The 26,032-nt window shown below is 42.0% G+C and overlaps 1 protein-coding gene across 2 annotated transcripts in view; it reads left to right on the top strand.

Annotated features, from left to right (window-relative positions):
• SLTM (SAFB like transcription modulator) overlaps window positions 1–26,032 on the top strand; it is a 365,442-nt gene that overhangs the window by 303,791 nt on the left and 35,619 nt on the right. For both annotated transcript variants that reach the window (XM_053717529.1, XM_053717528.1), the window contains exon 18: window positions 18,128–18,266. In XM_053717529.1, the coding sequence (XP_053573504.1) occupies window positions 18,128–18,266 (139 nt within the window). The remainder of the gene's footprint in view (window positions 1–18,127; window positions 18,267–26,032) is intronic.

Genomic DNA, 26,032 nt, shown 5'->3' with positions numbered 1-26,032 from the left:
AAGGTTTGCCTTTCTAGACAGGCATTACCAATTTGTAGCTCTTCCATTCGGATTGGCTACGGCTCCAAGAATCTTCACAAAGGTTCTGGGCACTCTTCTGGCGGTACTAAGACCGCGAGGAATTTCAGTAGCTCCGTACCTAGACGACATACTGATACAAGCTTCAAGCTTTCAAACTGCCAAATCTCATACAGAGTTAGTACTGGCATTTCTAAGGTCACATGGATGGAAGGTGAACGAAAAGAAAAGTTCACTCGTTCCACTCACAAGAGTTCCCTTCCTGGGGACTCTTATAGATTCTGTAAAAATGAAGATTTACCTGACAGAGGACAGGTTAACAAGACTTCAAAGTGCTTGCCGCACCCTTCATTCCATTCAACACCCGTCAGTGGCTCAATGCATGGAGGTAATTGGCTTAATGGTAGCGGCAATGGACATAGTACCCTTTGCTCGCCTACACCTCAGACCACTGCAACTGTGCATGCTAAGTCAGTGGAATGGGGATTACTCAGACTTATCCCCTTCTCTGAATCTGGATCAAGAGACCAGAAATTCTCTTCTTTGGTGGCTTTCTCGGCCACATCTGTCCAGGGGGATGCCATTCAGCAGACCAGACTGGACAATTGTAACAACAGACGCCAGCCTTCTAGGTTGGGGTGCCGTCTGGAATTCTCTGAAAGCTCAGGGACAATGGAGTCAGGAGGAGAGTCTCCTGCCAATAAACATTCTGGAATTGAGAGCAGTTCTCAATGCCCTCCTGGCTTGGCCCCAGTTGACAACGCGGGGTTTCATCAGGTTTCAGTCGGACAACATCACGACTGTAGCTTACATCAACCATCAGGGAGGGACACGAAGCTCCCTAGCTATGATGGAAGTATCAAAGATAATTCGCTGGGCAGAGTCTCACTCTTGCCACCTGTCAGCAATCCACATCCCGGGAGTGGAGAACTGGGAGGCGGATTTCTTAAGTCGTCAGACTTTTCATCCAGGGGAGTGGGAACTTCATCCGGAGGTCTTTGCCCAAATACTTCGACGTTGGGGCAAACCGGAGATAGATCTCATGGCGTCTCGACAGAACGCCAAGCTTCCTCGTTACGGGTCCAGATCCAGGGATCCAGAAGCAGTCCTGATAGATGCCCTGACAGCACCTTGGGACTTCAGGATGGCTTACGTGTTTCCACCCTTCCCGATGCTTCCTCGATTGATTGCCAGAATCAAACAAGAGAGAGCATCAGTGATTCTAATAGCACCTGCGTGGCCACGCAGGACTTGGTATGCAGATCTGGTGGACATGTCATCCTGTCCACCTTGGTCTCTACCTCTGAAACAGGACCTTCTGATTCAGGGTCCCTTCAAACATCAAAGTCTAACTTCTCTGAAGCTGACTGCTTGGAAATTGAACGCTTGATTTTATCAAGACGTGGGTTTTCTGAGTCAGTTATTGATACCTTAATACAGGCTAGGAAACCTGTTACCAGAAAGATTTACCATAAGATATGGCGTAAATACCTATATTGGTGTGAATCCAAAGGTTACTCTTGGAGTAAGGTTAGGATTCCTAGGATATTGTCTTTTCTACAAGAAGGTTTAGAAAAGGGTTTATCCGCTAGTTCATTAAAGGGACAGATCTCAGCTCTGTCCATTCTGTTACACAAACGTCTGTCAGAAATTCCTGACGTCCAGGCTTTTTGTCAGGCTTTGGCCAGGATTAAGCCTGTGTTTAAAACGGTTGCTCCACCATGGAGTTTAAACCTTGTTCTTAATGTTTTACAGGGCGTTCCATTTGAACCCCTTCATTCCATTGATATAAAGTTGTTATCTTGGAAAGTTCTATTTTTAATGGCTATTTCCTCGGCTCGAAGAGTCTCTGAGTTATCAGCCTTACATTGTGATTCTCCTTATTTGATTTTTCATTCGGATAAGGTAGTTCTGCGTACTAAACCTGGGTTCTTACCTAAGGTAGTTACTAACAGGAATATCAATCAAGAGATTGTTGTTCCTTCTTTATGCCCAAATCCTTCTTCGAAGAAGGAACGTCTACTGCACAACCTGGATGTAGTCCGTGCTCTAAAATTTTACTTACAGGCAACTAAGGAATTTCGACAAACGTCTTCTCTGTTTGTCGTTTACTCTGGGCAGAGGAGAGGTCAAAAAGCTTCTGCTACCTCTCTTTCTTTTTGGCTTCGTAGCATAATTCGTTTAGCTTATGAAACTGCTGGACAGCAGCCTCCTGAAAGGATTACAGCTCATTCCACTAGAGCTGTGGCTTCTACTTGGGCCTTTAAGAATGAGGCCTCTGTTGAACAGATTTGCAAGGCTGCAACTTGGTCTTCGCTTCATACTTTTTCCAAATTTTCCAAATTTGACACTTTTGCTTCATCGGAGGCTATTTTTGGGAGAAAGGTTCTTCAGGCAGTGGTTCCTTCTGTATAAAGAGCCTGCCTATCCCTCCCGTCATCCGTGTACTTTTGCTTTGGTATAGGTATCCCAGAAGTAATGATGACCCGTGGACTGATCACACTTAACAGAAGAAAACATAATTTATGCTTACCTGATAAATTCCTTTCTTCTGTAGTGTGATCAGTCCACGGCCCGCCCTGTTTTAAGGCAGGTAATATTTTTTAATTTATACTCCAGTCACCACTTCACCCTTGGCTTTTCCTTTCTCGTTGGTCCTTGGTCGAATGACTGGGAGTGACGTAGAGGGGAGGAGCTATATGCAGCTCTGCTGGGTGAATCCTCTTGCACTTCCTGTTGGGGAGGAGTTAATATCCCAGAAGTAATGATGACCCGTGGACTGATCACACTACAGAAGAAAGGAATTTATCAGGTAAGCATAAATTATGTTTTTCAGACTTGTCCCAGGTAATCTATCTGTATCCTATGACCAGACTATGTCTCTCCTGGTGTCTGTCTCAGGAACCTGTGCTCCAGGGAATGGGCTTCCTTCGCCCATCCTGGGAGATCTTAACAGATGCAAGTTTGACAGGTTGGGGTATGGGGTCATCTGAGAGCTCAAGAGGACCTGGCACACAGAGAAAGCGAAAAATTCTAATCAACATGGTACTGAGGGCTGATTAGCAATTTGTGTTACCAAGCAATTGAACAGGCGTACATAATAAAGTGGCCTGTGAGTCTATGTAGGTAGGCAAAGACACCCCAATCAGAGCATTGCAATATCCCTCCCACTTCCCCTACCCTCTCAGTACTTTGCCTCGTTAATGGAGTTAGGCAAAGTGCGGTGCTCTGCTGAAGATTCTGATTTTATTGTCCTCAATGGATCGTTTCCTGCAAGAGATGGCATGGGAGTTGTTGAATGCCATGTAATATTCTTGGAGTTTGGGTGTATGCTAGCTACTGGAAGTCGCAGGGAAGTTCCTATGCCTCTTCCAGTGTTCTTATGTTGACCTCCCTTTTAGGCAAACGGTGTTTGTTTCACTGATTCTTCTTTGTGTTACAGGACTCCTTCCGGATAACAAAAGCTGGATAAGTCCTGTTTTTATTCTTCCTCCTCTAATGGATTGTTGCCTAATGAAACGGGGTTAGCAACCAGATTGCCAGTAGACTGGTTTATGGGGACCTCATAAGCAGAAGGTAGCTAATAACTTTTATTGCTGCAGTAATTTAGGAGGCAAGGGACCATAAGGTTTGAGGTTGCACTCCTTTATGGGGTCATTTATCACACTTAGAAGCAGCATCAGGTCCTTCAAATGGACTTGCTGTTTGGACCTGGTAAATGACTCTGCCATGTGATATGGAACGGCTTGTAAGAAGAGGCTACATTTGGATTCACGCATTCATTAATCCGGAACCCAGGCTATTTTCACAGGCTCCTACAAAAGGAGCTTTAATATCTGTGACCCAGAAACTGAAACCAGGCTAAACAAAGTATTTGCATGTGCTGTCAGACAGCACTCCTCATGCGCAACATGACTTGCGGCGATGGGCGTGTTGCATGCTCCCGATATAGACAGTTTTGGAACCATCGCCGCCTTCCGTTTTTTTTCTCTGTGCAATGGCGCAATACTAGTCTGAGTGGAGCGGCAGAATGGGAGCTCCGGTGCCGATACAGAGGTAGTGAAGCACCTCAGACGGAGCATTTATTAAAGTAGGCTTTGGGAACAAACACTTGGGGAAATAGCTGTGGTGTTTCACAGTAATTTTACTCCATTTATTATTTGTGCACCATTAGGGTAAGTTTTTGTCTCCACTCCATAGTCGTCATGGTGATTCTATAATTGAACCTAGTCAAGAGGATAATTGCTCTACTCCTTTTTTTGATCCTAATAAATGCATGCTATGCAGGTTACATACTGTGTGTCGTCCTGCTCAACTATGCAGCTCATGCCTTACATCTGTTCTCCTGTCTCATTTAAGAGAAGTCTTTTGTATTCTTGTTTGCTCCAGCATGGCTTCGTAGGATTTGGTATGCAGATCTGATTCAGATGTCCATTTGCCCTCCTTGGCCTCCTTCCTCTGTGGTCAGACCTGTCTCAAGGTCCTTTCTTCCAACCTGATCTAAAGTTTCTTAACTTGATGGCATGGAAATTGAACGCTTTGATCTGTGGCATAAAGGTTTCTCAGTTTGTCATTGAGACTCAAGTTCTGTGTCTAAGGAGACTTATCACAAAATTGCATTTCCTTGTGTGTAGATCATGGTTTTTCCTGGCATTCTTTTTGAATTCCTAGGATTCTTCATTTTTTGCTGAATGTTTTAGATAGGGGTTTATCTGCCAGTTCCCTGAAAGGACAGATTTCTGCTGTTTCTGTACTGTTTAACAGAAAGATTGCTAGTGTTCCTGATGTTCATTGTTTCGTTCAGGCGCTTGTCCAAATTATACCTGTTATTAAAGTGATTGTCAATCTAGGATTGACATTGGAACAAATAAAGGGGACTTTCATTCATGAAGTATAAAATACTTCATACTAAAAGCTTTTTTTATTTGTTTCAAGTGTTCCTTGCACTGAGCTGCTCAGGCAGCCCACTTCAGAATGCTGTTTTGCTGAGGTGACGTTTTCACACTAGGATTGACAATCACTTTAAGCCTATTTTCTTCATAAATGGAAAGAGTCCACAGCTGCATTCATTACTTTTGGGAATTTGGAACCTGGCCACCAGGAGGAGGTAAAGACACCCCAGCCAAAGAATTAAATACTCCTCCCACTTCCCTCATCCCCCAGTCATTCTTTGCCTTTCGTCCCAGGAGGTTGGCAGAGAAGTGTCAGAAGTTTACGATTTGTCTCTTATGGAGGGTAGTACTCTCTGGCATGGGACTGGAGTTTTAAGAAATCCTGTCAGTCACTCAGTGAGAGCCTGGATGAAAGTTAAGAGTCCGGAGATGCAGGGAGAGTCTTTCTGCAAAACCATCCCAACTTTATTTTTAGACTAGTTTCGCTGCCTGTTTTCTCTTGTAAGGTGTATCCAGTCCACGGATCATCCATTACTTGTGGGTTATTCTCCTTCCCAACAGGAAGTTGCAAGAGGACACCCACAGCAGAGCTGCTATATAGCTCCTCCCCTAACTGTCATACCCAGTCATTCTTTTGCAACTCTCAACAAAGATGGAGGTAGTAAGAGGAGAGTGGTAAAATATAGTTAGTTTTTTCTTCAATCAAAAGTTTATTTTCAAATAGTACCGGAGTTGTACAATTTTATCTCAGGCAGTATTTAGAAGAAGAATCTGCCTGCGTTTTCTATGATCTTAGCAGCTTGTAACTAAGATCCACTGCTGTTCTCACATATGTCTGAGGAGTGAGGTAACTTCAGAGGGAGAATGGCGTGCAGGTTATCCTGCTATAAGGTATGTGCAGTTTTAAGTTTTTCTAGGGACTAGAAAATGCTGCCGATACCGGATTAATGTAAGTTAAGCCTAAATACAGTGCTTTAATAGCGACTTGTATCAGGCTTACTATCAGAGATATATACTCTAATAAAATGGCAATATAAAACGTTTGCTGGCATGTTTAATCGTTTTTATATATGCTTTGGTGATAAATCTTTATTGGGGCCTAGTTTTTTCCACATGGCTGGCTTGATTTTTGCCTAGAAACAGTTTCCTGAGGCTTTCCACTGTTGTAGTATGAGTGGGAGGGGCCTATTTTAGCGCTTTTTTGCGCAGTTAAAATTACAGACAGAGACATTAAGCTTCCCTCAGCAGTCCCCTGCATGCTATAGGACATCTCTGAAGGGCTCTAAAGACTTCAAAAGTCGTTTATTGAGGAAGGTAGGGCCACAGTAGAGCTGTGGCAGTTGTGACTGTTTAAAAAACGTTTATTTCGTTTTTTTGATCCATTTTTTGCATTAAGGGGTTAATCGTCCATTTGCAAGTGGGTGCAATGCTCTGCTAACCTATTACATACACTGTAAAAATTTCGTTTGATTTACTGCCTTTTTTCACTGTTTTTCAAATTTTGCCAAAATTTGTTTCTCTTAAAGGCACAGTACCGTTTTTTATATACTCTTGTTAACTTGATTTAAAGTGTTTTCCAAGCTTGCTAGTCTGTACAAACATGTCTGACATAGAGGAAATTAAAACCCCATATGAGAATGTGTACTAAATGTATTGATTTCACTTTAAACAATAAAGATCAGCTTTTGTCTTTAAAAAATTTATCACCAGAGGATTCTGACAAGGGGGAAGTTATGCCGACTAACTCTCCCCACGTGTCAGACCCTTTGACTCACGCTCAAGGGACTCACGCTCAAATGGCGCCAAGTACATCAAGGACGCCCATAGCGATTACTTTACAAGACATGGCGGTAATACACTGTCAGTGGTATTAGCCAGGCTGCCTGAATTTAGAGGAAAGCGAGATAGCTCTGGTGTTAGGCGTAATACTGAGCATACAGACGCTTTAAGGTCCATGTCTGATACTGCGTCACAATATGCAGAAGCTGGGGAAGGAGAGCTTCAGTCTGTGGGTGATATCTCTGACTCAGGGAAACCTGATTCTGATATTTCTACTTTTAAATTTAAGCTTGAGAACCTCCGTGTACTGCTTAGGGAGGTTTTAGCTGCTCTGAATGACTGTGACACAATTGCAGTGCCAGAGAAATAGTGTAGACTGGATAAATACTTTGCAGTGCCGGTGTGTACTGAGGTTTTTCCAATACCTAAAAGGTTTACAGAAATTATTAATAAAGAGTGGGATAGACCCGGTGTGCCGTTTTCCCCCCCTCCTATTTTTAGAAAAATGTTTCCCATAGACGCCACCACACGGGACTTATGGCAGACGGTCCCTAAGGTGGTGGGAGCAGTTTCTACTTTAGCAAAGCGTACTACTATCCCTGTCGAGGACAGTTGTGCTTTTTCAGATCCTATGGATAAAAAATTAGAGGGTTACCTTAAGAAAATGTTTATTCAACAAGGTTTTTTCCTGCAGCCCCTTGCATGCATTGTCCTGTCACTGCTGCTGCGGCGTTCTGGTTTGAGTCTCTGGAAGAGGCTTTACAGGCAACGACTCCATTGGATGACATACTTAACAAGCTTAGAGCACTTAAGCTAGCTAATTCTTTTGTTTCTGATGCCATTGTTCATTTGACTAAACTAACAGCTAAGAATTCTGGATTTGCCATCCAGGCGCGCAGGGCGCTATGGCTTAAATCTTGGTCAGCTGATGTGACTTCAAAGTCTAAACTACTTAACATTCCCTTCAAGGGACAGACCCTATTCGGGCCTGGTTTGAAGGAAATTATTGCTGACATTACTGGAGGTAAAGGTCATGCCCTTCCTCAGGACAGGTCCAAATCAAGGGCCAAACAGTCTAATTTTTGTGCCTTTCGAAACTTTATTCAAATCTGTCTGTGGTTCCCAAAAAAGAGGGAACCTTCAGACCAATCTTGGATCTAAAGATCTTAAACAAATTCCTCAGAGTTCCATCATTCAAAATGAAAACTATTCGGACCATCCTACCTATGATCCAGGAGGGTCAATATATGACTACAGTGGATTTAAAGGATGCTTACCTTACATTCCGATACACAAAGATCATCATCGGTTCCTAAGGTTTGCCTTTCTGGACAGGCATTACCAGTTTGTGGCTCTTCCCTTCGGGTTAGCTACAGCCCCAAGAATTTTTACAAAGGTTCTGGGGTCGCTTCTGGCGGTCCTAAGACCACGGGGCATAGCAGTGGCCCCTTATCTAGACGACATCCTGATACAGGCGTCAAACTTCCAAATTGCCAAGTCCCATACGGACATAGTTCTGGCATTTCTGAGGTTGCATGGGTGGAAAGTGAACGAGGAAAAGAGTTCTCTGTCCCCACTCACAAGAGTCTCCTTCCTAGGGACTCTGATAGATTCTGTAGAAATGAAAATTTACCTGATGGAGTCGCGGTTATCAAAACTTCTAAATTCTTGCCGTGTTCTCCATTCTATTCCGCGCCCTTCGGTGGCTCAGTGCATGGAAGTAATCTGCTTAAAGGTAGCGGCAATGGACATAGTACCGTTTGCGCCTACATCTCAGACTGCTGCAACTATGCATGCTCAGTCAGTGGAATGGGGATTACACAGATTTGTCCCCTCTACTAAATCTGGATCAAGAGACCAGAGATTCTCTTCTCTGGTGGCTATCTCGGGTCCATCTGTCCAAAGGTATGACCTTTTGCAGGCCAGATTGGACAATTGTAACGACAGATGCCAGCCTTCCAGGTTGGGGTGCAGTCTGGAACTCCCTGGAACTCAGGGATCGTGGACTCAGGAGGAGAAATTCCTCCCAATAAATATTCTGGAATTGAGAGCAATATTCTTCAAGCCTGGCCTCAGTTAACAACCCTGAGGTTCATCAGATTTCAGTCGGACAACATCACGACTGTGGCTTACATCAACCATCAAGGGGGAACAAGGAGTTCCCTAGCGATGTTAGTCTCCAAAATAATTCGCTGGGCAGAGAGACACTCTTGCCACCTATCAGCGATCCATATCCCAGGTGTAGAGAACTGGGAGGCGGATTTTTTAAGTCGTCAGACTTTTCATCCGGGGGAGTGGGAACTCCATCCGGAGGTGTTTGCTCAATTGATTCATCGTTGGGGCAAACCAGAACTGGATCTCATGGCGTCTCGCCAGAACGCCATGCTTCTTTATTACGGGTCCAGGGACCTGGAAGCGACGCTGATAGATGCTCTAGCAGCGCCTTGGTCTTTCAACCTGGCTTACGTGTTTCCACCATTTCCTCTGCTCCCTCGACTGATTGCCAAAATCAAGCAGGAGAGAGCATTGGTGATCTTGATAGCGCCTGCGTGGCCACGCAGGACCTGGTATGCAGACCTAGTGGACATGTCATCCTTTCCACCTTGGACTCTGCCTTTGAGAAGAGACCTTCTACTACAAGGTCCTTTCAATCATCCAAATCTAATTTCTCTGAGACTGCCTGGAGATTGAACGCTCGATTTTATCAGAGTGGCTTCTCAGAGTCAGTCATTGATACCTTAATACAGGCACAAAAGCCTGTCACCAGGAAAATCTACCATAAGATATGGCGTAAATATCTTTATTGTTGTGAATCCAAAAGTTACTCATGGAGTAAGGTTAGGATTCCCAGGATATTATCTTTTCTCCAAGAGGGTTTGGAAAAAGGATTATCAGCTAGTTCTTTGAAGGGACAGATTTCTGCCCTGTCTATTCTTTTGCACAAGCGTCTGGCGGATGTTCCAGACGTTCAGGCGTTGGTTAGAATCAAGCCTGTGTTTAAACCTGTTGCTCCCCCATGGAGCTTAAATTTGGTTCTTAAAGTTCTTCAAGGGGTTCCGTTTGAACCTCTTCATTCCATAGATATCAAACTTTTATCTTGGAAAGTTCTTTTTTTGATGGCTATTTCCTTGGCTTGTAGAGTCTCCGAGTTATCTGCTTTACAATGTGATTCTCCTTATCTGATCTTCCATACAGATAAGGTAGTTCTGCGTACAAAACCTGGGTTTTTGCCTAAGGTGGTATCTACTAAGAATATCAATCAAGAGATTGTTGTTTCATTATTGTGTCCTAATCCTTCTTCAAAGAAGGAACGTCTTTTACATAATCTGGACGTGGTTCGTGCTTTAAAGTTTTACTTACAAGCTACTAAAGATTTTCGTCAAACATCTGCTTTGTTTGTGGTTTACTCTGGACAGAGGAGAGGTCAAAAGCCTTCGGCAACCTCTTTCTTTTTGGCTAAGAAGCATAATCCGCTTAGCCTTTGAGACGAGACCTTCTACTACAAGGTCCTTTCAATCATCCAAATCTAATTTCTCTGAGACTGCCTGGAGATTGAACGCTCGATTTTATCAAAGAGTGGCTTCTCCGAGTCAGTCATTGATACCTTAATACAGGCACGAAAGCCTGTCACCAGGAAAATCTACCATAAGATATGGCGTAAATATCTTTATTGTTGTGAATCCAAAAGTTACTCATGGAGTAAGGTTAGGATTCCCAGGATATTATCTTTTCTCCAAGAGGGTTTGGAAAAAGGATTATCAGCTAGTTCTTTGAAGGGACAGATTTCTGCCCTGTCTATTCTTTTGCACAAGCGTCTGGCGGATGTTCCAGACGTTCAGGCGTTGGTTAGAATCAAGCCTGTGTTTAAACCTGTTGCTCCCCCATGGAGCTTAAATTTGGTTCTTAAAGTTCTTCAAGGGGTTCCGTTTGAACCTCTTCATTCCATAGATATCAAACTTTTATCTTGGAGAGGTCAAAAGGCTTCGGCAACCTCTTTCTTTTTGGCTAAGAAGCATAATCCGCTTAGCCTATGAGACTGCTGGACAGCAGCCTCCTGAAAGGATTACAGCTCATTCTACTAGAGCTGTGGCTTCCACTTGGGCCTTTAAAAATGAGGCTTCTGTTGAACAGATTTGCAAGGCGGCGACTTGGTCTTTGCTTCATACTTTTTCCAAATTCTACAAATTTGATACTTTTGCTTCTTCGGAGGCTATTTTTGAGAGGTTTTACATGCAGTGGTACCTTCCGTTTAAGTACCTGCCTTGTCCCTCCCTTCATCCGTGTACTTTAGCTTTGGTATTGTATCCCACAAGTAATGGATTATCCGTGGACTGGATACACCTTACAAGAATAAACATAATTTATGCTTACCTGATAAATGTATTTCTCTTGTGGTGTATCCAGTCCACGGCCCGCCCTGTCATTTTAAGGCAGGTCAACATTTTAGATTAAACTACAGTCACCACTGCACCCTATGGTTTCTCCTTTCTCGGCTTGTTTCGGTCGAATGACTGGATATGGCAGTTAGGGGAGGAGCTATATAGCAGCTCTGCTGTGGGTGTCCTCTTGCAACTTCCTGTTGGGAAGGAGAATATCCCACAAGTAATGTATGATCCGTGGACTGGATACACCACAAGAGAAATAAATTTATCAGGTAAGCATAAATTGTGTTTTCTTAAGTCCATGGCAGAGTCGAGGCTACTATCTGTCACAATTGAAGGGCTGTACTCCTGTTCCACGGCGTAGATTCTGGTAAGATAGTTTCATTTTACTTTTCGCATGATTGGTTTGTATTACAAATGTTTTCCTGAGAAGCTACCACCTTGCGGGTTTCAACTAGAGTAATCAGGGTCTCAGTGAAGCTCCTTTTGTATCTTGGGGTCAAGGGTTAATATCTCCTAAGGGGGGTTATATGAACAAGGGGGGATTTAATCATGTTTATGTGATTCGACCTGCTTATGTGTAGTGTTACTTAGGCTCATAGTTTTGTGGAACATAACGACCTTGGAAGTGACCCGGCCTTTGTGGACGGGTGTGCTTTTTCTGGACTGTACGGCTTACCTTGTGACCGGGCGTGGTCACGTTTTTTTGACTCTCCAGTTCCGCATTCCTGACCGTGTGGCGACGGAGAAATTCTGGTCTGCTGGTGTCTGGTGCATAGGAGGTGGTGAAAGCCCAAGCCATTGTGGGTGTAAGGTGCCGTTTATATTTTTTCAAATTTGGTCCATTTTTTATATTCATATCCCAGTTATGGAGGATTCTGATGTTGAGATTGAAATAGTCTCTGATTCAGATTCTACTTATTGTAGTGAGTACGAATCGGCCCAGATGATACATTCCTCTGGATCATGGAATCTAGGGGCCGCTGAGCCACCTGCCTCTGGGGGTGCTGTTCCTCGAGTGGTAAGTTCCCTACCACTTACTGTTGCTACACGTGCAGGTGACCCAGATTATGCTTATCTTTCCCTGGATGGGGGTTTGTTCCCTCCGGAGGAAGCGGCACGTTTCCGTATTCAAATCCTGATGGCAATCGCACATATTCAACTTCCAGATGTCTGCTTAAAGGGACTGTAAACTTTTGTTTAGTTAAAACTTATGTTTAAGTACAACATAATTAATTTATTATACAAATGCAGAGAAAAAGCGCAGTGGAAGCGTTTAAAACATTTATAATAATTATTGCCAACATAGCCTTTTCTGGCCGCCTATTTAAAAAACCTTTTTTTCCAATAGTTCCGTCAGACAGCCAGCATCCAACTGCCGTTCGAACGTCAGTCTTCTTTTTTCCTCAGAGCGCGCGTTCCCTCTTAACTTGCGCATGCGCACTGCAATACATCCTAGTGCATTGCGATTCTGTGTTTCTGATAGAGCGGTCAGTATTTGCGCATGCGTGAAGTAAGACAGAATGCGCGCTCCGGGTATAGAGATGGGAGGAGGAAGTCTATTAGGTGACGTAACTGCCCTGCAGCACTGACTTTGATATAGATTTTACTCAGGCTGCATGGGCGGACAGAGGAGGTAAAAAAACAAAACAAAAATGATTGTGTTTTAATCGCTTCCGTTGCGCTTACACTCTGCAAACTATAATGATTATATTGAGATGATAAAAATAAATAAATATAGTGCTTAATAATTAAGAAAGTTTACAGTCCCTTTAAGATTATGTTCGTGCCCAGTCATCCTGGGGTGGCCCGTTCAGCTCTTCGGGGGAGCGACACTTCCTGAGTTTCCGGTGGAAGTGTTCTGTGCTTTTCGTTAGACTGGTGCGCCTTTGTGTTCTATTACGGCACGTTTTGGCGTTGTTGGATGATCCCATCCTTAATGGATGTAGGAGTTCTCAGTCGTCTTCTTCGAATAGCTCACAGAATTAAATATAAGGGGATGGAGTACTCTTCTTATAGTATTATGGTTATTGAGTATCCTTTCCAATATGAGCTTGGTTGAGCAGGGTTCCGTTAGGCTGGTCCTGCGGGTGTGTCTGTTCTTTTAGGCGAAAACCTACGGGTTGCCTTTTCTTTTATTTAATCCGGTTAGGATGACTTTTATTCATTTTCAAAGCTCATGTTTGGTTTCATATTCCTTCGGGAGTTTTCCTTCTGGAATCTATACTCACGATTTCTTGATCACACTGTTACTTCTACGGAAGTTGTTCTGGGGACATGTTTTATTCCTATGTGTTGTCTGTCATTTATTTCTCCCTCCCTGGGGGCGAATATTGCGTCCTTAACAGTAAGGGCTCTGGTTCTGATTGGGTTCACCACCTTCTTTCTTGAGGCCTCTTTCACTCTTGTAGCGCCTGTTCTACCTGGCTGGTCCGGTTAGGGTGCTGAGGGATTGCTTTATTATTGTGTTTTTCTTAGCTTGTTTTACAAGTGTCTTCTAAGCATTCTGAGAGGACCTGAGGGTCCGGGGGGCATGGGGAACTGGGTCAGTCCTCTGCAACCCTTGTGCTGGTCATTTGGGACTCAGAGTTCTAGTGCATCACACTCCGTTGGTTCCGATATCGTCAGGATTTAAGTGTTTCCCTCCCCGCGTGGGTTGAAGATTTTGAGGTGTAAGGGCCTCATTGCTGCCTTTATGGGCGGTCTTGCCTTTTTTTTTTGTCCTTTTGGACTTGTTCCTTTTTGAGGACTCTTCTTTCGGGTCGAGATCACTGGACTTTGTCTGTTTCTTCTTAGACGTTGACCTTGCGTTTTTTTCCTACTCTGAGGGTTAGCCGTTCCTTATTAGGAATGATAGGCTATGTGATCTCCTTATCCTGGCTCTTTCTAGGGTTTCCGGGGTTTGGGATGCTATGTATTTTTCCTTGGATGAAGTCCTCTGGTTTTGTACCCTGAGAAAATTATGCAGACTAGCTTTTGTTATCTCGTTCTTCGGTGACTTTGTCCCCGATGTTTGCCCTGGGTCCTGGAGGTTTGGGTTACGCCTGTTTGACTTAGAATCTTAGTGGCTCTGTCGTGCCCTAGCTCCTTTGGAGTTGGACCTTTGTAGGGGGTGTTCTCTTCCCTTTGGGTGGGGATTTATCTTTAGACCCTTTTTGTGGGTTATTCTTTATCACTTGTGTAGTCGGTTTTTATTCAGACTGGTATGGTGTTCCCTGGGGTATTGTTTATCTAAACAATTCTGGGGCTCAAGCTTTTGTTTGTCTGGATCTTCTGGGCCTAAGCCACCTTTTCTGTTTGGTGGTTAGCCCCATGGTTCGCTAGCTGGAGCCCTCTGTGTGTGGGTACTTTTTTTCTTCATGGCCTTATCTGGTATTTTTCTGGATTTATATGATCCTGTGCCTGATTCGAGAGCTGCAGTTCTACAGGGAACATAGACTATAACTTACGGTCTCACCAGTTTAGCTGATGGCAGCTTAGCCAGGAGTGCTGTGTACTTCAGCTTCTCATTGCCTTCCTTGTTCTGGAACTGTATGTGCTTCCCTTCTTGAGGAGTTTCCTTTTTGTATTCATCAGCAGCGCCTAGATGGGTTTTCATTCGACTCAAATGAGGGCTTAGGCCTTGTGAGTGTGCTTGCTATTTATTTGTGTGCAAGTGGTTGGAACAGGGATTTATCCTGTAAAGAGAGCGGTACGCCTTTCTGGTATTATTCTGTTCCGTCTGTGGTTGCAGTCTCCATGGAGCATAAGGCTCTTCTGCCTTTTTAGGCCTATATCTATGAGGTTCTTCTTGGGTGTACCTGTTGTAGGTGCTTTGAGACAGACATATAGTGTTAGGCTAGATTTCATAGGGCTTTTCTGCCTTGTTTCTGCCCATCTCTATGGGATCCTCCTTGGGAGCACCTGTTTGTGGGTAGTTTTGGATGGCACCCGAGCTCTGTTGAGGTGTCTGAGACCATCCCATTCCGCCCTTTTATCTGGTGGGTGCGGTCCTTTTCTGTTACCCTGTTTTTCAGGCCTGCCTGTTGCTTGGGCTCGTCTGGTGTTGGAACAGGTTCTGAGATGTGAGGTTTGTCCTTGGATCCTGGAGGTACCAGAGTTATCCTGGTATGACTGCAGCGTGGGGTGTTCAGGGGTTGCTCTCTGGGTTTTATGCACGTGTTGGCTTGGGAGTATTTCGATATTCCGAGTTCCTGGCGACTTGGGACTCCGGTTTCAGTCCTTTTTTTCGGGGCAGTTGCTCTGTTTTTTCGGAAAATTTTCTTCTCTGTTCTAATTCCTGGTCTCAACCTTGTGTTTCGGTACTGTTTGGGGTCTGGGCGTTGCCTTCCCTTGTTTTCAGGAACCCTTAGGGTCTCTGTGAGCTTGCCTCGCTTTTTGGGGTTCTACATTATTTTGGATCAAATTGCACGCTGTTTAGGATCTTTTCTGGGAATACTTGTTTGTTCCTACGTGTCCTCTTCCCTTTGGGAATTTTCGAATGTTGTCCCACTTTTTTTTTTTTTTTTTAACTTGTAAGAGGGGCTGATTGAGGACCGACCTTGATTTTTGTTTTTTGGGTTGTGGTTTCAGGCCTGGTGCCCTCAGAATGGGCCGCCTTTTGTACCCTCCCGTTTTAGCATTCAGTGTCCTATATAGCTTAATTGTTTTCCCAATAGTAATGAATGCAGCTGTGGACTCTTTCCATTTATGAAGAAAAACATAAATTATGCTTATTTGATTTTCTTTTTTTCAGATGGAAAGAGTCCCACCGTTTTTTTTTTCTCTTGGGCCCATAATTTTTGTTCTTCTGGCACCTTTTGATATTTTTTCTACTGTTCCTTGTTCCTCGCAGAATGACTGGGAGATGAGGGGAAGTGGGTGGAGTATTTAAGCCTTTGGCTGGGGTGTCTTTGCCGCCTCCTGGATTCTGAATTCCCAAAAGTAATGAATGCAGCTGTGGACTTTATCCATCTCAAGAAAAGAAAATTATCAGGTAAGCATAATTTTGTTTTCTCCTCCTTGGAATCTTAACCTGGTGTTAAGAGTTTTGCAAGCTCCTCCTTTTGCGCCTATGCATACATTAGACATTAAACTTCTTTTTTGGACAGTGTTGTTTCTTTCGGCTATTTCTTCTGCTAGAAGAGTTTCAGAATTGTCTGTTCTTTCTTGTGAGTCTCCTTATCTGATTTTTCATTAGGATAAGGCTGTTTTGCAGACAGCATTTCATTTTTTTGCCTAAGGTTGTTTCTTCTGATAACTTTTTGATAGAGATTGTTAGGACATTGAAATATTATATTGACGCTTGTAAGGATTTCAGACAGACCTCTAGTCTGTCTGTTCTTTTTTCTAGGCCTATGAAACGTCAGAAAGCCTCAGCTGTTTCTTTAGCCTCTTGGATGAAACTCTTGACTCACAGAGCTTAGTTGGAGGCAGGTCAGCCTCCACCACGGTGGATTACAGCTCACTCTACTAGGTAAATTGCCACTCCTTGGGCTTTCAAGAATAAGGCTTCAGTTGATCAAATTTGCAAAGCAGCTACTTAGCCTTATTTGCATAAGATTACTAAATTTTATCTTTTACCATTTTAATCTGTTTGCTTCCTCTGAAGCAGCCTTTGTTAGAAAGGTCCTTCAGGCAGTTGTCTCAGTTTGAGGATTGTGCCTGTTTTTTAAGTGCATTTATATATGGAAAAAAAGACTAATTTTGTGGGGTTATTTTCTCAGTGAAAAAATTGTTTTTAATGCCCCTCTTTGTTATTTACTTGTGGACTTCCACAGCTTGGGTATTAGTTCCCATGAGTAAAGGATTCTGGACTCTCAGCACCTGTATGAAAGAAAACATAATTTATGCTTACCTGATAAATTCCTTTCTTTCATGGTGGTGAGAGTCCATGAGCCCCCACCCTTTTGTTAGGGTTGTTTTGAGCACATTCTGCTCCGTTTATAGCTCTTATTCATTTTTTACCTCACCTACTTTGTCTGTACCTTAGACTGAGGTATGTGTGAGATGGGATGGGTTTTATTGAGCTCTTGGGGTTTGGGAATCTTTGCCTCCTGCTAGGGTTAGAGAAGGAATTCCCATGAGTAAAGGATGGTGGACAAAACCAGCTATTTAAAAAAAAAAATTAACATAAATCAATTTCCCATACATTTTACCCTAGAGGCAAAACTTTTTTTCACTTTCTGCAAATTTTTTTTTTTTTTTTTGTGAAAATGTCTCGGCAGGTAGTTTTCAAATAAAATACAATTTTAAATTAGGCAGTTACACTAAAGCACCAAGTGCAATGTGTTGATTAACTGGAGAATAAAGCAATTTTTAAAGTTTTGTAATATATTCCAGCAGATGAAGATTGAATTGCAAATTAGCAGCAGCGAAAAAAAAAATCTTTTTTTTTTTCTCTTTAAGAAATTGCTTTGCTATTGGTCTAACATCACATAATTAGAAGGTAATAATGTAGTAATAAAAAAGTTGCATTGCTCACAAGAGTGTCTTACAGACAAGCGTCACAGCTTTGCAGACAGGTGTCTAAAAAAAAAAAAATCCCTGAGAGCCAGTCCTCAATTGAAGCGTTGCCGCTTTGCAGCCCTGCTCTGTATTTCACTGTTCTCTTTAAACATAACTTTTCTCTGGCTGCACTGTTAACTTACATAATGCAGACTGAGCAAAGCACTGTTTGAAAAGCCTGATGTGGAGAAGCTCTGCAAAGCAAAAGCAAAGCAAAAGCTCTTACAGTTCCTGCATTTGTCCAGTTCTTTCTGCAGATGCTGCATTTTCTGCGATGACATCTCAGATCACTACTCTTAATCTTGTATGACAAGTCATTGAAAACGCGTTAAGTGGGGACACATTTTAGAGTACAGTACAAGATCCCTTTTTAAAAGGTGTTCTAGGAGATCGGTTAACAAATATATGTATGTTTAAATGTACCAAATTAGAGAAAAGTAATGTAATACAAGCTTGTATCCCTGGAAATATATACTGGCAAGATTCTTACATACAATCTTTGATTGCAGGTCTATGACTAAAGTTGGATAACAATGAGTTGTCATATTTTTTGTTTTCTTTATTTTGCAGAGGTGCAAGGGCAGATAGGCCAGGAAGAGAAGGAGCTGTGCGCTCATCGCGAGGGGATCATGTAAATCTTCCATCAGGATACGGTGGCAGGGATGGGGATCGTTCAGTTATTGTGGCTGGCAGAGGAAGTGGTGGTCAAGTAAGTTTTTTTTTTTTTGTTTTTATGGCCATTTTTTTTCCAATTTTAATTTGTAAAATTGGATTATTTAAAGGCTTCTTGATACAACCAAGTCTGGTGTGTGTGTGTGTATGTATATATATATATATGTGTATATATATATATATATATATATATATATATATGTGTATATATATATATATATATATATATATATATATATGTGTATATATATATATATATATATGTGTATATATATATATATATATATATATATATATGTGTATATATATATATATATATATATATATATATGTATATATATATATATCACAAAAGGAATAAGATGAAGCACTCACTGGACTTTACATCACTGTGTAAGTATTTATTTGTGACGTTTCGGGACCTCAAACGTCCCTTCCTCTGACAACACGAATATGCAAAGATACAACCTTATAAGGGCCTGTGAAACCCTCCCCCACTAAAGTCACCAATCACTGGAGACCGTGTGAAAAGAAAACAAGGGGCTAAGTGAGACACACAATCGAAAATCTAATATAAATTACTGTATGGATATTAACGAAAACTGTGCAAATGACATAAGCTATCGACATAGGGGACCAACCTAGAAGTCCAGACATCCACTAATCAACCCCTATCACTGAATAAACCAACACCATCAATGAAGAAAAAGAAAGTATATCTAATGAATATGTCAGTGCAAGTCTGAGAAAAAAAGAGAACAAGACCTATAATAATGCAGTGAACATCTCAAACTGTAATATAATGATCCTATAAGGGATACATATTGTGTATAATGTGTCACGACTACCCACACTTTATAAACACTTAATAAAACTTCCACACATTGTTAGCAACGGTAGAATGAAACTCATATAAGATCAGGGAACAGAAGTGGGACCACGTCCACGATACCTATAAACACACAAGTGAACAAAGTGAAATAAAATAAAACATTAACACATACATATAAAATTGAGACTGAAAACAGCCAAAAGAGACATAAAAGCAAAATATCCTACATACCACCTAATTACAACACTGGGTTCCACTATTGTTGGATCCTACGGTGTTTTACTGTATGGATGGATGTAGTATACTGAATGTTGGTCACATCAATTCTAAACTACATCTCCACCAAGATCCACAAAGATTAGAACCCACAGTGTCATAGTCAACAGATGGGACAGTACATTAGCCAACCTAATCCACATCCAAATCCACATCTGGAACAATTTAGTATACTTACTGCATAGAATTGTTAAACCTCATTTATTTACATATTACCAGGCCAATGATCTAACACACTATATAATCGAATCATGCTCTCTTACTAAAATGTAATAATGGACTCTCATAGAGCATTGAATGTTGTATTGTTAAAAGTACTCATAGGAACGCTTGCCACCCAGTTTGGACATTGAGGTGCCAGGGTGCCAAGTTCATGTATCCATCTCGCTTCTTTCTGTAGCAAGATCTTGGCTCTGTTGCCCCCTCTTCTCGGTGCTGGAACATGATCAATTATACGGAATCTTAAGTCTGTAACCATATGCCCTCTCTCCAAGAAATGTCGGGCTACCGGTTGTTCTGACTTTCCATTCTTCAGGGCAGTCCTTATACTCGAACGGTGGTTCGCCGTCCGGCATCGTCTATCGTTTTCCCAATATAGAAAAGCCCACAGGGACAATTGAGGAGGTAGATAATTTAAGTTGTAGTACATCTGAGGAAGTAATCAATCTTGTATTTCTTCTCTTTTTCAGGATGCTGGAACATATTCCCAGTATGCATACTATTGCAAGTAACGCACCCCATGCATTTAAAACAGCCGCCTTTCCGCTTCAACCACCTTTGTGTGTCAGTAGTTGTTAGGTCCGTCCTCATAAGACGATCCCTCAAGCTCTTACCTCTCCTATAAGCCAGTCGGGGTGTTCCCCATTTAGTGAAAGGTAATGAGGGATCTGACTGAGTCAGCTTCCATTCTTCTTTAATGGCTTTTGTGATTTGGTGTTGGTCCAAAGAGTAAGTCGTCACAAAAGTAAGTTGGGGAACATTAGCTTGTGTAGTCTGTTCGACTTCAATACCTCCCTTCATTGCTTGATCACACATAGCTTGTAAATGTGACCCCTTGTATCCACGTTGTGTGAATCTTTCCACCATTTCACTCAATTGTTTGATCTGTGTTGTTTCGTATCACCCTCTGGAACTGAGCCTTGGGTATATTCCGGATCAGAGCTGGTTGATGACAGCTACTCGCATGGAGTTTAGAATTGCGGTCCGTGTCTTTTCTGAAAAGAGTCGTTCCAAGTGACCCACTAGTTTTGAATATTTTCACATCCAAATAATCCACAGAGTTCAAATCTGCCACATACTGAAATCTGATGGTACAAGTGAATTCAGAGCCTCAATCCAGCTCTCTAATGACTTCATATCATCTTGCAAAATCAAGAACAGATCAGATAATATATATATATATATATATATATATATATATATATATATATATATATATATATATATATATATATATGCAATAAAACTTAATGGAGAGTGTTTCATATACCTTCATATGCAGGGTTTCGTATTCAGACATATAGAGATTCGCCAGCGATGGGGCCACGTTAGACCCCATCGCCGTGCCTGCTATTTGGAGATGGAATTTGTTCTCAAATCGGAAATAGTTCTTGTGTAAGCAAATTGTCAGGAGTTCTATCAGGACATCTTCGGGTGGACCAATATATGCCGTCCATCTCAAGCAATTGGTGACTGCTGTGATACCTGCTGAATGAGGAATTACTGTATAAAGGCTTGAGACGTCCATGGTAACCAATCTATCAGACTCCCTGATATCTCTCAGCTGAATAATACGTTGGATAAAGATAGATGAGTCCTGTATTTAAGATTTCATGTGTTTGACCATAGGTTGCAGAAAGTGATCTATGAATTTGGCTAAGGGTTGTAAATGCGATCCTCTGGCAGAAACAATCGGTCTGCCGGGTGGACTCCTCGTGTCTTTATGGATTTTCGGCAGTGTGTATAGAATAGGTGTTATGAGGAAATCCCTTTTATAGGAAGCGTGCTTCCTATTCGGAAATTGCTGCAGTCTCCTTCCATTCAGCTATTCTGTTGTCAATTTCACATTTTAATGTTGTAGTGGGATCTCCCTGAAGTACTCTATAGGTAGTGTTGTCTGACAACTGTCGTAAGATCTCTTGTTTATAGTCCATCGCATCCATCACTACTACTCCACTGCCCTTGTCCGCAGGACATATCACTATAGTTATATCTTCGCTGAGTGTCTTCAGCGCTAGTCTCTCCTCTCTGGATAAATAGTCCTTAAGTCTCCTGGTGGTCATAGGTTCTTGACTTACTCTTGACGGGTAATTTGTATACGAGGTGATAAGAGGAGTCATTAGAGGTGGGGTAAAACGTCCCTGGTGTGCCAAATCTTGTTCTCTCCTCTGCGTCCCTTCTAAAAAATTATTTGACGTAATGACCTTCCAAATTTCTGTATATCGATAAATGAGTTAAAAGGGCTCATCTTTATGGTTGGTACAAATGATAATCCCTTATTGAGTAGTGAGGTTTCTGCATCATTCAGTGGTCTTGTACTGATGTTGAACACATTGTGCTCTATCTTCTTTGAATTGGGTGGCGGGGGGGGGACATCCCCCGCCTCATGTGCAGCCGGGTCCTTGTCCTAAAAAACGATTGGCTGTTGAGTATGGGGCAAGAGGTGGTCGTGAGCAACCCTCATCCTGGGTGTTGTCCCATTGTGTTAAATTACTGCTACTTCTTGATCTGGTTGTAATACCCCTGAATACATGCTTTTCAGGATTCATAGAACCCTCTGGGCCAGAATTGTCACCCGAGCTGGTATCAACCGTATTGACGGTTCTTTTAGTATACCTTCTCTGTCTTCTGGGTCTCTGAGTTCTTCTCTCGTCTGGTGCAAGCATCCAGCGATATACGCTTTTATGTGTATAATCCAGACTCACCGTTTGGAGTTTCCGATTTTTAAAGGAAATAAGCTCTTGTTTGTATGCTTTTACTTGTTTGGCCAATTTATCCAGCCAGTCACATGAGTTATCAGTCCTCAACTTGTTAGGTTGCTCGCTCTCAAAGGTGTAGATCTGTTTTTTTTTTTTTTTGTTTGTTTTTTAAATTTCAAGTTTTTATTAGTAAAGATTTCTCAAATACAACAGTGACATATTAAATAATTTGGAGCACGTAGGCTCCTACAGAGAGTATGAACAGAAAAATTGGAACATTCAAAAATATGTCAGGTTAGAATGCGTTCCTAAGATGAAAAAGTGAACGAAATATAACTCAAGTCAAATGGGGTGGGTTAATTGGGGTGGGGGGGGAGGGATTGGGGAAAAAGGAACGGGAGGGTAATTGTTAGAGGCAGGGATTTGGTTCATATGCGGATGGTACTTGGGGAGGGTTACCTAGTGTGTGTTTACTCTAGTGTTCGGGGCCCAAGTAGTGGTGTGGTTAGATTGCCAATCTGCCCACACTAATTCAAATAGGTCTGAATTATTTAGAGAGGAAAAGATAGGTTTCTCCATATTGTAGATATATGCCATATAGTTTAGAATGCATGACCATTTTGGGGGTGTCACAGTTTTCCATGCCTTGGCTATTGTCGCTTTAGTAGCTGTTAGCAAATAGATTGCTAGATATGCTTGGTGCTTAGGTAATTTAGTGATGCCTATGTGTAAGAGGGCATTAGAAGGAGTTATAGGAAGTGTTATGCCTAATCTCCCCAGCGTACGGAAGCATATACTCCATAAGGGTTTTAACTTGGGGCATTCCCACCATATGTGTAGGGAGTCTCCTTTTTTGCCACAATTGTGCCAGCATAGGGGAGAGGCAGAGACAAACATTTTATTAAGTCTCGCAGGGGTAAGGTACCAGTTCGTTAAGAGTTTGTAATATGTTTCAAAGAGTGTGACACAGTGCAGTGCTTTTTTAGTGAGGGAAATTACGTGTTGCCATACTTGTGGGGTCAGAGTCAGGTTCAGAACTGATTCCCAAGTGAGTAAGTGAGGAAGTTTGTTCTCAGGGTCTGTGTTTCCTATTAAAGTGTAATGCATTGATAAAGGTCTGTGTAATTTGTTACCTTGTTGCCAAGTCGTTTCCCAGAGTGTACGGGGTCGGTGTAGCTCAGGTTGAAATCCCCAGCTAGTAAGAAAGCTCTTTAGTCTTGTGTATTCGTACGTCATGTACCTGGGTAAGTTGGAGCCTGCCTTTATTTCTGAGAGTGTCATGAAGCGCGGGGTTGGTGAAGTAACCCAAAGGTCAGCTACTGTTTGTATTCCAATTCTAGTCCAGCCATAAGGATGAGAGTCAGGTAAGCCTCGTAGGAGACCTGTCAAGGGAGTAATAGGTGAAGGATGTTGGGCGATGTGTGGATAGTGTCTAAGCTTGTCCCACATGGCGAGGCATTCTCGTATTATGTTATTGCTAATGTCTGTGGTACGTCTTAGGTGGGCCGGAATCCAAATTAAGTCGGGCAAAAATATATGATTTGGGAGGGAGGCTTGTTCTATGGTTTTCCATTTACTAGGGGAGTCTTTAGCACCCCATTGTGAAATATGGGTGAGCATGGCTCCTTCATAATACCTAGTTATTGATGGGGAGGCTATACCTCCTCTACTAAGGGGGCTTTGAAGGATTTTGTGCGCCACTCTGGGGGGTTTGTGCTGCCATATATATTTAGTAAATTCACTCTGAAATTGGTGAAGGAGATATCCCGGGATACGGAGAGGGAGACATCTAAATAAATAAGTAATTTTAGGTAGAAAGGACATCTTAAGGGCTGTTAACCTACCTATCCATGAGATGTGAGTATAGTCCCATTTGTCTTTCAAAGTACGCAGTTCGGTTAAAAGGGGCAGGTAGTTGTCTTTGATCATCTGAGGGATATTGTTCGATATCTTAACACCTAAGTGGGAGATGAAGTTATTGACGCAGTGTACTCTGTATTGGACCTTGAGGGTGTCAACTGTGCTCTGTGGGATTCCCCAGGTAAAGATTTCTGTTTTATCTAGATTTAATTTGTAGAGTGACATGTCTCCAAAGGAGTTTAAGATCTCTATCAGTCTCGGGAATGAAGATAGGGGGTCTGACGAGAATATAGTAATGTCGTCTGCAAAGAGTGCAATCTTGTGAATTGTGCCATGTAGGCGAATGCCATCAATTTTTTTATCTAGTCTGATTTGTTCTGCTAGTGGCTCGATTGCCAGGGCAAAGAGTAGGGGTGAGAGTGGACACCCTTGTCTGGTGCCATTAGATATTGGGAAGGGGGGTGAGGCAAAGCCTAGGCCTCTAACTACTGCTGTGGGAGTGGAGTAAAGAGCCTGTATCGCTTTGATAATTTGATCTGGGAAACCAAAGATTTTAAGAGTTTCCCATGTAGATCTCTGTTTTAACCTCTTGGAGTAATCTGTTCGCTTTGCAAATTACCAGCAGCATCAGGTCAAATGAACACTTATTAAGAATTTTACACCAATTGGTGCAAAACTCCACATTAGATCTTCCAAGTGTGGGGACATTCCTCACCCGAAAACCCCTAGGTAACATTCTTCTCTTGTGGTACTCTGACCAATAGGTACCGTGAAGGTTCAGGTCAATCTCACGTTGTTTACGTTTCGCTCATGTATTATATAAGGATTGATTGGATTCCTCCATTTGCTGTTCCTCAACAGAGCCGAATCTGATCAGATCCGCATCTGTAAACATGAGGATATCCTCATCCTTATCTTCCATGGTATCGCCACCAGTTGCACTGTCCAACTCTGTGGGAATATTGGTAGGCTCCATCTGATGTTGAAGCAAACAGTAGGACAAAAAACTGAAGGGAGGACCCATGTTGGCAGCATAGAAAGCTATATTTAATATTGAGTCTCGTCTGCCTTTACGCAATCGAAGACACGGTGACACTGTCAGGAGTTCTGTTGTTATTTTAGGTTCAGCCTCTGTGCGAGAATTGATGAGGTCGGTACCCTTTGTGGATACTCTAACAAATATATACAATCTGCGCTGTGAGGGTAAAGGCTCTTGAATCTATGGGAGCTTCCTCTAAGCTTCCAAACAGTGACCCTAGAAAAGGGGAGGGGCAGAAACAAGAGCGCCAATTGGCTTATACCCAGAAATAAGAGAAAATCGCTATGTTTTAAAAGATCTTTGCAAGAATAATTTTATTTTTATATATATATATATATATATATATATATATATATATATATTCATAAAACATATGTAAAAGTTTTCATAAAAAGGGGTTATATATGTTAACAAGATAATTTTTTGATGTTTAATAAATCTTTAAAACAATGTGAGAAACACCTTGAATGTTTTGTAAGATTATAGCAAATCTTATTTTTACTATACTCTGTGTTGTCTGCTTCGAATCAAAATAGAGACAATTCTGTAGTTACTTGGATTAGCACAGCGTAAGTGATATTTTAAAAAACAGAGCGGCAATCTCAGAAAATAAGCTGCAATATAAATACCTGCAATGGCTAAAAAATGGGTAACATACGAAAAACTTAATAGCCCAAAATAATCAATATGGTCGGCCAACTTTATCACTATAAGACAAAAAATATATTAGAAAAATATCCTTATTAAAAAATATATCCTTATATCAAGTTCCTAGTACTTTGCAAAATAGCGTATCGCAAATAACATACTCCTAAATTGATATTGATAGTAAAATTGATATTGATAGTAACTAGTGTTACACGCTTATGCCAGTATAC

Source organism: Bombina bombina, chromosome 6 (genome assembly GCF_027579735.1).
Source record: "Bombina bombina isolate aBomBom1 chromosome 6, aBomBom1.pri, whole genome shotgun sequence".
NCBI lineage: Eukaryota > Metazoa > Chordata > Amphibia > Anura > Bombinatoridae > Bombina > Bombina bombina.
Note: the sequence above shows the minus strand (reverse complement) of the source record. Positions and strands in the feature narration are given on the sequence as shown.